The sequence below is a fragment of the Electrophorus electricus genome, chromosome 3 (genome assembly GCF_041902795.1).
Source record: "Electrophorus electricus isolate QZ-2024a chromosome 3, ASM4190279v1, whole genome shotgun sequence".
NCBI lineage: Eukaryota > Metazoa > Chordata > Actinopteri > Gymnotiformes > Gymnotidae > Electrophorus > Electrophorus electricus.
The window spans coordinates 33,703,340-33,718,435 of record NC_137499.1 but is presented as its reverse complement, the minus strand read 5'-3'; the positions used below and the strand labels follow the sequence as shown (position 1 = coordinate 33,718,435).

At 40.4% G+C, this 15,096-nt stretch overlaps 1 protein-coding gene across 1 annotated transcript; it reads right to left on the bottom strand.

Annotated features, from left to right (window-relative positions):
* Nucleotides 1-999: 999 nt before the first annotated feature.
* On the bottom strand, nucleotides 1,000-14,072 carry mylk5 (myosin, light chain kinase 5). The gene is made up of 17 exons (XM_027014596.3): nucleotides 13,725-14,072; nucleotides 10,994-11,143; nucleotides 10,415-10,567; nucleotides 8,589-8,780; nucleotides 8,128-8,163; nucleotides 6,421-6,548; nucleotides 6,114-6,267; nucleotides 5,539-5,850; nucleotides 4,461-4,557; nucleotides 3,919-4,122; nucleotides 2,954-3,171; nucleotides 2,530-2,653; nucleotides 2,187-2,339; nucleotides 1,968-2,097; nucleotides 1,786-1,873; nucleotides 1,503-1,619; nucleotides 1,000-1,229 (listed from the first exon to the last, which is right to left on the bottom strand). The coding sequence occupies exons 1-17, from the start codon at nucleotides 13,873-13,875 to the stop codon at nucleotides 1,000-1,002; spliced, it is 2,637 nt and encodes an 878-aa protein (XP_026870397.2). The 5' UTR covers nucleotides 13,876-14,072.
* Nucleotides 14,073-15,096: the final 1,024 nt, after the last annotated feature.

Below are 15,096 nucleotides of genomic sequence, written 5' to 3'. Positions count from 1 at the left end.
AGTGGGGACCAAGAGGATTAGAGCTTTGGGCTTCAGGAGAAACAGGTCCAAAAGGAAGTTCAGGTCTAGTAGAATGCTTTTGTGTTGAGTTGACAATTAATAAGGATATGAAGAAAGTTAACTCATTCCTGGCACTCAGCCAGAGGGTTGGATTAAACACTATTATATGCGAGTACATTTACATTTGTGTTCAAGCACAATTGTGATTAAATAGCTAAGAATCCAAATTGAGTACTGTGGGTAGAATTCACTTCTAGTTCTACACTGAGCATAACAAGAAACTGTAAAACTAGCACCCACAGCCCAAGGACTTCTACTAACAACCACCAAAATAAAAATATTTTAAATACAGAATAGGACACTGAATTGGGTTTGCATTGCATAAAATATTCTGTGTTCACTGGACAATCACTACAATTCATGTGTCGATGAATATTAGAGATATTATAACTATCCCACACTTCCACAGGCTGAATGGAAACTATAAACAAAATGAGTACTATGAGATCTGCAGGCTGGAGTGCTGCAAGCAGCAACCACACCTCAGCTACAGGTCCACGAGCGCCCCACCTCGAAACCACAACCCACCGGTCTGTGAGAGCCCTGCTTTGAACCCACAACCCATCAATCACACTGAGCCCTATACATGGGACCACACTGAGGGACTTATTCACACACTATAAGCAAATTCACATACAAATGCATTTAGAAATAGTATACTATAGTTTATTTAAATAATTTTTTTTTAGGTGGGGTATTAACTTGGCAACAATACAAAATGTTAAAACATGTAAGATCAACTGAGACTATTACACCATTAGTAGAGTCTTAAACAATGTAAGTGTTTTTCTCAAACAATCAGAGTTTATTAGATAACAGAGTAAATTAGATTAAAAACATTTCTGGAAAAGGATATAGTAGGTGTGCGAGAAATAATGAGTGCAAGAGAAAGTAAGTTGTGATGTATATTCTTAACTGTCTGACTCTAGAAGAAGTGTTTTATGACATCATGGCATCTTCCTGGTCCACAACAGTGAGTTTAGCAGAGCACAGCGCCTCCCCATGGATGTTTGTGGCTCTGCAAGAGTATGTGCCACTGTGCTGTAGGGAGGCGTTCTCCAGGGTGAGAACGCAGGTCCCATCTTCCTCGTATTCAATCTTCACAGAACCTTCGCTCTCTTCCAGAGGCTCACCCTCTCTGGACCACACCACCTCAGGATCCGGGTAACCTGAGGCACAAGGACACACAAAGAGACAGGATGAGAAAAACTGGCACAGTAGTGGGTCCAAGAATGCTAACGCTTAAGGGAAAGGGATTGTCAATAATATAGACACTGTAATGGTATTAGTCTAATACATTTGTCATGCAAAAGAAATAATACAGTTTATATCTTTACAGTGACTATATCTATACACTATATCTCAACAATTATTTATTTGAGAAAGGGAGAGAGAAAACAAAGAGAAACACACACACATGTCAGGGAGTCATGTTGTCTGACCTGCAATCTGGCAGAAAAACTGGGCTGTGGAATCCTCAAACACAGACAGATCAAATGGACTCTTGGTGAACTCAGGCTTCAACTGCATCTTCTTCTCCAGAGACTTCAGAGCATGCTCTACACAGAGCCAGAGAGAGGCTATCTCAGCCACACACACATACATTGATAATGGGGGCTAGGCTAAAATAAATAAATAAATGAAAACACTAAACTAAAGCAAACCCCACTCGTGTGTGTGTGTTTGTTTATGTATGTGTGGAGTGTGAGTAGGTGTGTGTTTTACCGTGGGCAGAGCTGGGTAGTGAAGCAGAGTTGTCTGCTTTGGTCAGCATGGACATCCGCTTCAGAGCCAGCATAGCTTTGCCCGTTTTCTGCACAAAGAAGCCAAGCATGCTGAAAGCTTGCTAATCTCCCCCCAGAGGAAGGCTGCTTTGACTCTCTCTGTCAGCGGGTGTTAAGTGGTACCTTCCATTTCTGCCTGGCCAAGAACTTCTTCATTTTCTCTTTGGAGAGATTCTTCGCTGTATTAGGCTGTTCAGACTTGAACGCCACCATCCAGGAGTGGAAGAGCGCTTCCTCACAGGACATACGACGTCTGAGTGGTAAGAGCACAATGTACGTGTATGTGTTAGGGATATATGCATATGTAAGGGTTGTGTGAATGTTTAAACAACTCTGTTCAACCTGGTGTCTTTGTGCAGCAGAGAGCTGATGAAGTCTTTGGCCTGCTCAGTGATATCCTCAAAGCTCTCATCAACAAACTCCCACTCGGCTGCAGTCACAAGTGCCAGGGTCTCAGAGTCACTGCCACCCTGGAACGGGGACTCTCCGCTGAGCCTTCACACACACACACACACACACACACATACACACACAAGCATACACACACAAGCATACACACACACACCTTATATGTTATTGTACTAGATTATGCATGTAACCATAGAAGAAACCACTAGATGGCAGGCATATCTTGGGTTTTTTGGTGAAAAACAGTATACTTGACACAAGGGTACACATGGCTCACAGTATATAGCAGATCACTCCAATGCTCCACATATCTGTGGCTGGACCAACAGGTTCATAGCTGATGACTTCTGGGGCCACAAACTCTGGAGTTCCATACATCACCCTCAGAGGACTGGAAGCATCTGATGTCCACCAACCCACACATGCATACAAACACACCCCGTTAGTTTTATGCAATGTGTGAAACTTGTCATAACAAATGACAGGGATTCATTTTCATATAATTCAGTAATTTCAGCTACAGAGCAGTGGTTCAGCCTGTACAGGCAATGCCGAAACACATACTTATCTACACACACATACACACACTCACAGATATATCTACTCACATTGATTAGTGTATACAGCCCACCCCCACCCCCCAGTCACAAATTCAACACATACACATTCACACAAATACACATGAACATGAGCACACTTACCCAGCTTGCTGGCGAGGCCAAAGTCTATGATTTTAACCTGAGTGCCAGTTCTGTTCACACACACAATATTCTCGGGCTTCAAGTCGAGGTGGACAATGCTCTGCTTGTGCATAAACTCGATGCCCTGAAGGATCTGACACATGTATCCAACACTCGTTGGCTCTGTGTGCTCAAAATTATCATCCACAATGCGCTCAAACAGCTCCCCACCTGCGATGCTACACACACACACACACACACACACACACACACACACACACTTATGAATATCCAAATGTTTTTGTTTTGAATTTTATTTGAAAACATTTGAGTCTTTTCCTGATTTTACCTTTGTGTACAAGATGTCTATAGAAATGAACCACCCCCCAAACAGTTCACTGCAGCAATGAGCAAATTGTGGCCCAGTTCTTGTTAACTTTTTGCCCAATGATTTATTGTTAATCCCATTTTTGCCCAAGACTGTATACTTGGTTGTTTTGATTTACTTGTTAGTCAGATGACTGTTTAAAAAAAACCTAGAGATGGAAAGGGGTGTTTGTATTGTTTTGTTGTGCTGTTTCAAATAACACTTAGTGACCCCATGCAGGCTGATCTACTTGTCATTCTTTATATTGCTACTGGCCTACATAGTCATATGTATTCCCATTTAACACACATGTAATCTGGATTTGATAATATTGAAAAGTCTGGATCTGAATCAGGCTGATCCAATCCAATGTTACTTTGAAAAACTGGTACAACACTAAGATCAATTAATTAATTCTTGATTGCAAAACATAGAATTTCCCAATCCAAACAATTCCAATGCAGATTAGTGCATGCATTCAACTTTTTGAACAACTGGGCTAAAGTCATTCACTACACCAGGTGTCTGACAATAATTGTACATGACCACGAGACACTACCCATGCCAAGTATGCACTGTGTGTCTGAAAAATTCATAAGCACACACATCAGATACTTACAACTCCATCACCATCACTATCTCAGGCTTGTTGTTATAAGCTGCCAAACACTGCACAAGTTTGGGATGGTGGAGGAAGTTCATTAGTGTGATCTCCTTCTTGGCTGCCTCTCTCTCGCTTGTCCGCCGACCTTTATAAAACTTCCCAGCACACACATGCCCTGTAACCTTATGGGTCAGCCGGAATACCTGACCAAACCTTCCTCTGAGACACAGGGAGAGAGACAATCACTTAATATAATTATTTATGTATCTAATAGATAGTACTGTTATAATAGTAATTCTTGTATTAATGTATGAATGCATGTATCGCCGCACTGAGCATTTACCACCCCCTCACTAAACTACTTGGAACAAGCATGGACACTTGCCGAACAAGAGCAAATCAAAGCCACAATTGATGTTTCTCTCTCTGTCTGTCTTATTCCTACTGTGTGTGTGTGTGTGTGTGTTGGGTCATTAGTTAATGGAAAAACTCAGAAAAGATAGAGATGTAAGACTGTGTGTGGCGGGTGGGGGGGGAGGGGGGGGGGGCTTACTCACGTTCCTAATCTCTCCAGTACATTGTAATGGTCAGTGACTTTGTGTTTGTCATCAATAGTAACATTCACATATTCAGTCATCTCGTCCTGTAGCTCCGCTTTGAAGGAATACATAGACAGCACCTCAGCACAGTCTAATAGACCATAGTTCAGCAGGATACACTCAGCACACCATCACAGTTGAATATACCACACTGAAAGCACTGTTAAGAGTCACCTACAGACAAAATATCAGTGCAGGTGACAAAACACCAGCTGCAACATCAGACACCACCTCAGTATTAGTGGATTAGTATTAGTGTCATATATGCACAGGTATGGTTACATTCATGGGCACACTGGAAATTTCCATCATATCCTCCAAAAAGTCTTGACTTTCCCCATCTTTGGCAATTTGAGTCAAGACATTTGGGTTTATATATATATATATATATATATATATATATATATATATATATATATATATATATATATATATATATATATATATATTTTTTTTTTTTTTTTTTTTTTTTTTGACATTTGTTCTTGTTTTAGAAAATTGACCTGCACAAAATAACTGTTTTGTTAGCACTCAAAATGTTTTCTGTAGAAAGGGCATAGGAGGTATAAAAGTGATTTAGAGGCAGGGATCCTTGCAATGCGTTGTTACCAAATTCTAGCCTTTAAAAATTAAAAATATTTTTTTAAATGCACATTACTGTTTTTAACAGGGCAAAAGTGAAAAAAGTGAGTTCCAAATCAGGTTCATTTAATTATATTTTAGACTGAATTATGACAACAGGGTATGTTAAAATAGGAAAGGTATCAGTACATTTGCCCATAACTGTGTACTGGCAAGAATTAAGATTTATGTTGCTTTTTAATCAAGTTCTTAAAAATGTTATGTGCTATTACTACATTTAATCAAAATTGAAGATGAAATTGTTTTTTTATTGATTAAAAATGTCTTTCAAGCCCTCAATATGCACCAGTATCACCTGCGTGGAACTAACATCTACAGCATTTTAAGGTAGTTTAAAATGTGTCCAGTACTGTAGGTGGTGAGTCAGTACTAGTTAGAGTGGCTGAGACCTCACCTGGAGCATCCATCTTGATTGGCTGGGATTCCTCACTGGGCTCACTAACCCCCACAGCGTTACAGGCCCTCACCCGGAAACGGTACTGCCCCTGAGGCTGTAGACCAGAGCGCACCCTGAGTGAGGTACTCTTGCAGTTGGCAGAGAGTTCACTCCAGTGGCCTGTCTGGTCAGGGCCTAAGGACAGGACTTCCACAAGGTAGCCTGTGAGTGCCGAGCCACCGTCGTAGCACGGTCCTGACCAGGACAGCACCACAGAGTCTGGGGAAAGGACACACACCACGGGGCACGAGGAAGGGGGCTGGGGACGCTCTGAAACACACACACAGCGTGCATCAACATGTGTACACACACATGCATGCACGCATACAAAAAACAATGGCCATTTATCGTGTGTGCAAATGCAAATAGAATAAAATAACATTTATTTAGTTTACACATGAACATTCCTACATGCAGTTGGTTACATGCAGACCACAATACAAAACCACAGAGTGCATGATGATGAAACGAAGATGACAGGAGAACAGAGTGGAGACTAAGCGAGGTAGTGAGTGCTGTTGGCCAGGGCTCACCAATGACGGACAGGGTGAGAGTGTGGTGGGCGAAGCTGTTGCGGTCTCGTGCAGTTAGAGTGTAGAAGCCAGAGTCCTCGGGCTGGGCCTCAGAGATCACCAGACTGCTGCCCTTGCTACTGCTCTCTATACTTAGCCTGGAGTCTTCAAACACCTGCAGACAGACAGGCAAAGACAAAGAAAGGGAGACAGAAAAAAAAAACCCCACAGAGACAGACAGAGAGTAGAGAAAAAAGAAGATGGGAAATTATTTTGCATTCAGTTGTATTGCATGTGAGTGTGCATGTGTGTGTGTTTGTTTCAGTACCTCTTTTTTGTTGTGTGTCCAGCAGGACACTATTGGGATGCTGCCTTTGAAGACGCAGCTCAGTCGGGCACACCCTCCAGCACGCACCTCCACAAGATCAGGGGGGTCCACTATCTTCATAGGGGGTACTAGACACACAAAAGAGCAGAAAACTACCAGAGTCAGTTAGGGGCTTTCATAAAAAGCCCCACAACCGCCTGCTCATCCTGCTCTGCCAACAGAGTCAGTGATATGACTGGAGAGCATGGTCTTTATAAGCCTGTGTGTGGGAGCATTATGAAACTTTCATATTGTCATTGATTATTATCCTGTATATAACAGTGCTCACTGAAACATCAAAGAATATTTTTGTATAATGACCTCAGCCTCATACAAAATTGACACAGTAGATATTTCCCAATGAATTTGGCTCAATTGTTTGGGTCTGCTTTGATCTGCATAATTATCAATTTCCAGACTTTTGTGTTCACAACACATACGTGTACACACACTCCATACATGCACGCACGCACACACACGCACACACACACACACACACACACACACACACACACACACACACACACACACTTAGTCTTGTATGCAATAAAATTTCAATTCTCTCATCCGCAAAGCTTGCCATTATTCAAAGTTTCGTTGATTTGAATGCACATGGCAAAACCTGTCTTATCCTTTCAATAACCACATATTTCAATTAGAACCCTGAAAACCAGCCACAGCTATCAAACAGTTTACATAAAAGCCAAGAATAGAAGGTAAAAGCTATGGAACTGTAATCATGTTCAAACTGAACTTTAGACTCTAGCATGCAACTTTACAGAGACCAGTACTGAGAAAGAAGCTGACAAACTGGTGTATGTCTGCTCTCTCCACATGCCACCATGTTTTGGTTGGCCTTTCCTGGGAAGAGGATGTTTGTAAGAAGGTCATTGAAACCTTGCATCTGCTGTGACCACACACCACACATTTTCACTCCTTTAACACATCACAAAACATAAAAGTCTACCTTTATCATCTCAGCTGCAAACCACAGGACACAGAGCCAGTGATGCCTAGTCTTGTATGTATAAAACTTACATATGCAACACATCTGTACAGTTAAGCCCACACCAACACAATGTTAATCACCAGTGGTGAAACACTAATCAGAAAACAAAAGGTGCTTAAGAGTCTGCGATGGAGAAGTCACATGTGCAAATACACAAAACCCAGAAACGTACTGTACCCGGCAAACCCATGGCACAGCAAACATACAACCAGCAAATGGATGGCAGCCAGCAAATGCACAACATTCAGCAGACCTCCAAATGAGAGAGAATCCAGAGAGGCCAGACAAGGTCAAAGGAAAGCAGAGAAACAGGTCTGAGTTTACATTGTCAAATCGATAAAACTGAGGAAAGAGCAGGTCAAGTTGGTTACAATGCTTTATATATGACATTAGGGCTTAAATGTTTCACAACCAAAAATGTATGGTTTTACTGATAGAACAATCTAGTGAAAAAAAAACATGCCCAGTTGATTACAGGCTATGGGAAAATGGCCAGATGACCAAGCAAAGGAAGGAGCAGCACGGGTGTTCTGCCGATTGAATCGAGACGAAGGTGAAACATAAATACCAAAAGAGTAGAGATGACAGGGAGAGTTCAGTAGAGCAGTAATTAGGACCTGCAGCAGAGCAGAGGTGGAGGATAGCAGAGATGGCTTTACCTGTCGCTGAACTGCTTCTCCTCTTCACTGGCACCTCTGGAAACAATTAGGAAAAAACATAGGTGAGCAAACACACACGTGTGGGGGCGGGGTTAGGGATGTATCTGTGTGATATGTATGTAAACACACATACGTTTCCGTTAAATAAGAACAGTTCTGGTATGTTATTAGAAATAAGGTAAAGTGAGGCTATCATCAGTATATACTGCATGAACCTACATGCTATAAAAACAAAACAAAACAAGGATCTGTATGAAGAAAAGAAGATTGAAACAGAAAAACAACATTAAGAGGGGGAAGTTTGTTTCTTTGTCTGTTTTTTGATGCGGCATTTAATTTCTAGTCATATGGTATCAGTGGACAGCACAACACCACACCTTTGCTCTGGACTGTGGCTAGACAATGACATGAGAGCACACTATACTACTTTGGATTAAAGACAACTTTGGGCAAATACATACCCTTCCTGTGTGCTGGCAACAGTATTTCAGGACTTCCAAACTGGGATAACTTGCATCCTTCCAGAGTGTTCCGGGGTGAACTGGGGGAGCACAAGCCCCTGGTTTCCAGTACGGGAATATGTGGTGATAAGAAGCAGGATGGAGGACTGCGGGAGGACTGGGTGGGATTGCTCCAGACACCAATAATCATTTCTTGGATTTTTATTATTGGGTGAGCCCATGATAGTAAGTAGCCAGAGAAGGACAGAGAGGGAGGAGGGGAATAAGAATACGAGAATGTGTTGAATAGACAATACGTCATGACTATGTGTATGAAAGGAATCATTTTCAGATATTTGAGTGTAATATCTGAGTTCATTTTTCCCTTTATTCACAGCCTGTTTCCTGACTGCTTTAAAAGTAATTTTACTTAACATATCTGACTCCACAAGATCTCTTGCTGACCTCAATACAGCATTCATTGGAACATCTCTTGGACACTTTACACTTTTGTATTGAAAACCTTTTAATCTGTGGGTTTTATCTTATTCATTTTTGTTAAATAAACTCTTTTTTTTATCTTTCTTTGAAGGCTTGAAGTATACAAGTTCTTTCTAGAGTTAAAAAAATCCCTTCACATTCTTTTCATATTTCACAAAAATGTGCTATTACTAGATTGATTTTCTTTCTTGTTCATACTGTGTAAACAAGCAAATAAAAATAAATAAATAAGTCTTCACAAACCTTCTGTATTTAGTGGAGTTAATCTTTTGAACTTTTGAACACTCTGGATTCATTCTCAGTTCACCTGAGAATGTTGTGCATCTGCCTTTGTTTAAAGCTTCCACTGGAAGCTTTAACAGAAATTATTGTGCAGGCAGTGATAAAATGCTCTCTTATTCAAGGGTTCATTACACAGTACACTTTCTCTTTTCACTTGCTCTTCTCTATTTATCAGGATAACAGGATACATGATGTTACACTTTATGCTACAACAAATTTGAACAGGATGTCACTACTAAGACAATATTTTACATTCTGATTTACCTTCATGTGATTGACTAAAAGCTAAATAGTTCCTTCCCGTGTGATTCTAGGACATTTAGTTGATATCCACCTTGGGTGACCCCTGCCTGCTGTCACTTATGAATCCTTTCCCTGAGCCCGCTACGGTCTGTCTCTCTGCAGGACTAGAGGCAGTATTGAGATAGGACACACAGTGGCATGGGTTGTACCGCAGTCATCCTGCCACAGTATCACCCATAGGTCACCGCCTAATCACAAAGATGGCTGTGTCTTTAAAGACACCACTGGCAGACAATTCTTCACACCCATCTCCAGGCCCCTATATGTATGTTTCATTATTTCCAGTAAATAAAAAGTCAAATCAATGTTTTATTTTCCCAGCCAAAACATGTAAAACACTTTTATGTTGGTGAATTATATTATTGTTATTTTCAGCTCTTCTTCTTCTTCTTCTTCTTCTTCTTCTTCTTCTTCTTATTATTATTATTATTATTATTATTGCTATTATTATTATTATCATATTATCAGTTGATGATTACTTTTGAAGTGAATGGCTGTTTCTACTACTTTCTACTAGCTCAGTTAAATTACCTACTGGCCCTCCTGAGGGTAGTTTGATTCAGTAGTTTTGAAACTGTGTGGTCGTCGGTTTCGGTCAGCACAGAGGTTCAAGGTTACAGTTAAAATTTATTCAACCTGTTTTCTTGAACACCTGTCTGGTGAGCCCTTAATGAGGAAGTCAGCCAAGCCTCTTTTTGAAAATGGCTCTCACAACAGCCTGTTTTGTGGCTGTGTGTGTGTGTTACATGTATGTATGTTACCTTTAACACACACCGCTGAGCTGCTGGAGGTTTTTCCTGAAGCATTTTCAGCTACACAGGTGTAAGCTCCAGCATCCTCTGGGAGGCATTCTCTAACAACCAGGATCGCCTCTCTTCCTATAAAGGAAGATTTACCGTACCACACCACCTTACCTGCGGGGGGGGGGGGGGGGGGGGGGGGGGGGTAGCGTTGGTAAAATAAATTATACTATCATTGTTTGTGGTGTAAATAAAGCAACCTGAATTGAAAAAGAAAGCTATCTAAACAATGAAAGTAGATAGAGACAGAGAGGGAGAGAGAGAGAGATCACAGTGAATAGTGAAGGAGTGCAGACATATTGCTAACACTTACATTAGTTATCTCATGAATTATGAGAAAGACATAAGCCACATTCAGAGGGGGAGCAAGTGATTCTCATTTTAGGGCCCCATGACTTAGTAACTAAGACCAGGAAGTAAAAATGTGAGATAACAGGTCAGCATTAAAAAGCTTGCCAAAGAAAGGTCATTTTTGTCCTTTTTTACAGATCATTGACTCAGGCCTGTTTATAGTTAAGGTCTTATCCAACCACAACCCACCATTATGAAGCCAGGAAACACTGATTGGCTGGCTCCCTGTGATGACTGCCCTTAGGGTGAAGTCATTTCCTTCGTCTACCAGGCAATCCTGAAGGGGCTCCAAGAAAAGTGGTGGGTTCCGAATGCCCAGCAGGCCATTACCCTCAGCCACTGCAACCAAATCAGGTGTAAGCAAAATAAATCAAGGCTAAAAATAAGAAAGAATGAAGGAGTAAAAGGGGCATCTTTTCTGAAAATAAAGAGAATATTTTGTGGATGGCCCTGGAAAGGAGAAAAAGACTGAGAGAAAGAAAAAAAGAGAGCCAATGCTAATGCTGTTCAGGTCAGCCATGTCCTCCTACGACTCTCCTTGCACCTGAGAGTGTTGAACTTACAATACAAGTGCTTGCACTTTCCTGCATCTTAGAGGAAACTGCACCATGTGAAGCAATCTGAGATCTACCAGAAAAATGCTGCCTGCATACTAGCTGATTATGGATATGCAGCACAGAATAGGGAACTGACAAAGTTCAGTTACAAAAACATCCATAAAAGTTCATGATTTGTCTGCAAATACCGTCTCCACATTGTCATCATCTGACACCTACAAGTTCTTCATTCCTACCATTTCCTCCACGTCCACATCTCACACTATTACCACCGCACACTATTATCATTCCTATACTCACAAAACACACCACACGTTAACAGCTGTCAAACTATAGTGACAAGCTTATCATTAAAGAGAAATGAGAGATGTAGCCACACTTTACATTAGACTATTATCTTGAGCTGGCCAAAGCTGTTGTTAGCAACCAAGCCCTGTTTTCACTCATAGTAAAATCATTTACTTATCTATCTGTGCATGAGTTGAGTGGAGTATGGTACATGATCATTAATCTGTGCATCGGCATGTGTTTGTTGTTGGGTATATGTGTATCATCTTGCAGTACATTCAACCTATACATTTCAATTGTCAAGTAACCTTGCTCAATTGTCAAGTAACCTTGCTTGCAGTCACAGAGGCCACAGAGCATTGATGTTTCTCCTCCTCACAATCAGTGCCTCACAACACTCCCTGCAGGGCTTAGTCTCATTCTCCCTCACGGGCTACACTACCTCCAACAGTGATGTCACCCCTCCAAGCAGCTTCAGAGGAGCACTTTAAGCCCAAGGATCTAACAGCAGATCTAAAAAGCCAAAGATTTCACCTCATCTTCTGCCACAAAGCTATTTATGAGAATAACATGTGAGTCAGCAACATATATGTGCACATACAGCCCTGGTCTTTACACACACACACACACACACACACACACACACACACACACACACACACACACCCCTCTATTGTGGACAGGGTGCTATATATATATTAAAAACTGTAGCAACATACACAGACTTACCAGAGAAACAGGAATTCAACAGCTGTGTAAGCAAATAAGATGTATTTATTATTATGGAATGCATAAAGATATATGTTGAATTAATTTTCAATGATGGATGAAAATTCATGAAAGTGATATACTTCTCAGCTTAACTGAATTTGAATTTGACAAATCAGTGGTGTTTTTAGCAAATTTGTTCATCACCTACTGAAATTAAATAAGTCCAACATGCTCATGCATTCTCAAATGTATTTATATATCTCTGCCATGAACGTTTTTTTTTTTTTTTTAATATCCTTTGTCCTCATGAAAGGATGTTGATCTTTGCAAAACATACCCACATTTCCCATATGAAGACATGGACCACTGTTTTTCCAGACTGCTTCCTGTTAAAGATGCTGCTTAGTTTTTGTGGCTACCAGCAAGGAGAATGTAAAAAGCACTCAACAACAATCCAGACTCATGAGCATGAAATTCTCACCATTCTAAAATCTGGCCCTATGCTTAAGTCAGTTCTCCTTATTATGAACATTTTATGTGTTGCTAATTTGGTGCTGTTACATTAGTAACATTTCTTTCAGTAACAATCCATTTAAATAGTCTGCCAAGAGTACAATAGTTTATCATTTCAAGTCAATTTTGTTATGTAGCACTTTTTACAAAACAGCTTTACAGAACCCGGCCAAGGACCCAAATAACCAAGCCATGGAAACTTTGTTAAGGAAAATATCCTTATTACAATACATGCCTGCTGACATCTGCATATATGTTAGCTTCTGCATATTGTTATACAACTTGCACTTTTTGCAGTATTTCCAGTTTTACATGGCTGAGAATTATACCCAAGTAAGACGATTGGCAGCCTTTGGGAAGGTTTGTGGCATCCTGTCTGCTATATTAAGCTACTGATAAGACATTGGTTAATATTCTGTATTCTAAACAGTATAGTATAGAGGTGTGCAGATACTACAGGTGACTTTTTTGGACCAAGCGCTTATTTTCCACTAAAACATGTAGGTCGGGAATTGGCGTACTATGGTTTTCTATAAATACAATATTATTTGTAACTGCAACATGCAGGATGTAAAATATGACTGACGTCTTGTTCTAAAGCAGCGTAAATAATGCAGTTGCTGCTGGATTTGTGTGAGCTCACCAGATGCAAGTGGCCATGGAAGTGAAAGTGAAGATAGCCTTACTCTTTGCCTACCTTTATCTGAAACACAGCCGGCTGCCATGTCTACACCTGCTGGGACTTCATATACACATACACCATGGATGGAGCTCCTGACCAGTGGCCGTGTCCCAACATGTGCACCCGCCAAACCACACGCAGCTCTGCTCACACACCCACACCCACCTACCTGAGTCTGGTGTGCCTTCTCCGGTCTTCCTCGAGGCAGTGAGGTTATGCAAGGGTCTGGTGGGCTGCCTCCTGCCTCCTCCAGACGCTGGTACTGATAGCTGTATCCTGAGGGTGGACACATAACGCCTCTGAGCTCCTCTCACACTCATACCCTTCCTCAGCGGATGAACAGGCTCTCGCTGGAGCTTAATGCAAGGCTAATGCATTTCCCCCGGATGCTTATCAAACTTCCCCCTTTTCTTTTGCTCTTCTCTGGCTCTCTAACTGTCTCTCACAGTCTCACAGTGTCTCTCTCATGCCCACACTGCTCAAATACTTTCTTACTGAACACCTCCCTCTTGTTTACTCTCTCTACCCCTATACTGTGCCCTGGACCCGCCTCTCCTTCACAAGCTCTATCCCTCCTGCACCCAGTAGAAGCCCTGTAAGATTTTGCCTCCCTCCCGACTTTCACCTTTTCAATCTCACAATCTCAGTTTCACTCTCATTCATTCTCTTTCACTTTTCCTCTCCTGCCTGATTTTGCCTGAGGGTCTTTACCATTAAGTTTATCATTCAGATCTTGTGTATTTCTTTCCTCATACCTCTTCCAGGTAACCAGGAGGTTATCAGTTGAACTTTGGATGTGTGTTGTCACAGTAGCGTCCAAGGATATGCCAGCAGGCTTAGTCTATAATTAATCACAGTGACAAAAACTTGTTTTGACTTCAGGGGGAAGAGAAAATGTGTCTCCTTACAACAACAAACTGAAAGATAAAAATACAGTGCTATTTTAGTGAATATATATATATATATATATATATATATATATATATGTATATATATATATATATATATATGTATATATATATATATATATATATATATATATATATGTATATATATGTATATATATATATATATATATATATATATATATATATATATATATATATATATACATATATATATATATATATATATATATATATACATATATATATATATATATATATATATATATATATATATATATATATACATATATATATATATATATATATATATATATACATATATATATATATATATATATATATTCACTAAAATAGCACTGTATTTTTATCTTTAAGCATCATATATCATATGATGCTTAAATATAAGCATCCACATTAAGGTGACACCACATTAGCATCCACATTAAGCATCCACATTAAGGTGACACCAGACTGGGTTCCTGATAAGGATATTTGATAAATGTGGAAGGGAGTACAGAAACCCAGGCAGTTGAAAAGAACCCTGCATATGCAGATTGTGTGCAAGCAGTAAAGTGGAAGTAAATATGTTGACTCTGACCATGCTGGTGAAATGAAAGACCTGCAAGCTCCAAC

What these genes read in the sequence shown, in the direction of transcription:
- mylk5 (XM_027014596.3), bottom strand. Translation starts at nt 13,875, where the DNA reads ATGAGTGTGAGAGGAGCTCAGAGGCGTTATGTGTCCACCCTCAGGATA. An exon ending in GAGAAGCAGTTCAGCGACAG is followed by an intron (nt 6,549 to 8,127) that starts GTAAAGCCATCT and finishes TTGTGTGTCTAG; the next exon opens with TACCCCCTATGAAGATAGTG. An exon ending in GGACACACAACAAAAAAGAG is followed by an intron (nt 6,268 to 6,420) that starts GTACTGAAACAA and finishes GTCTGTCTGCAG; the next exon opens with GTGTTTGAAGACTCCAGGCT.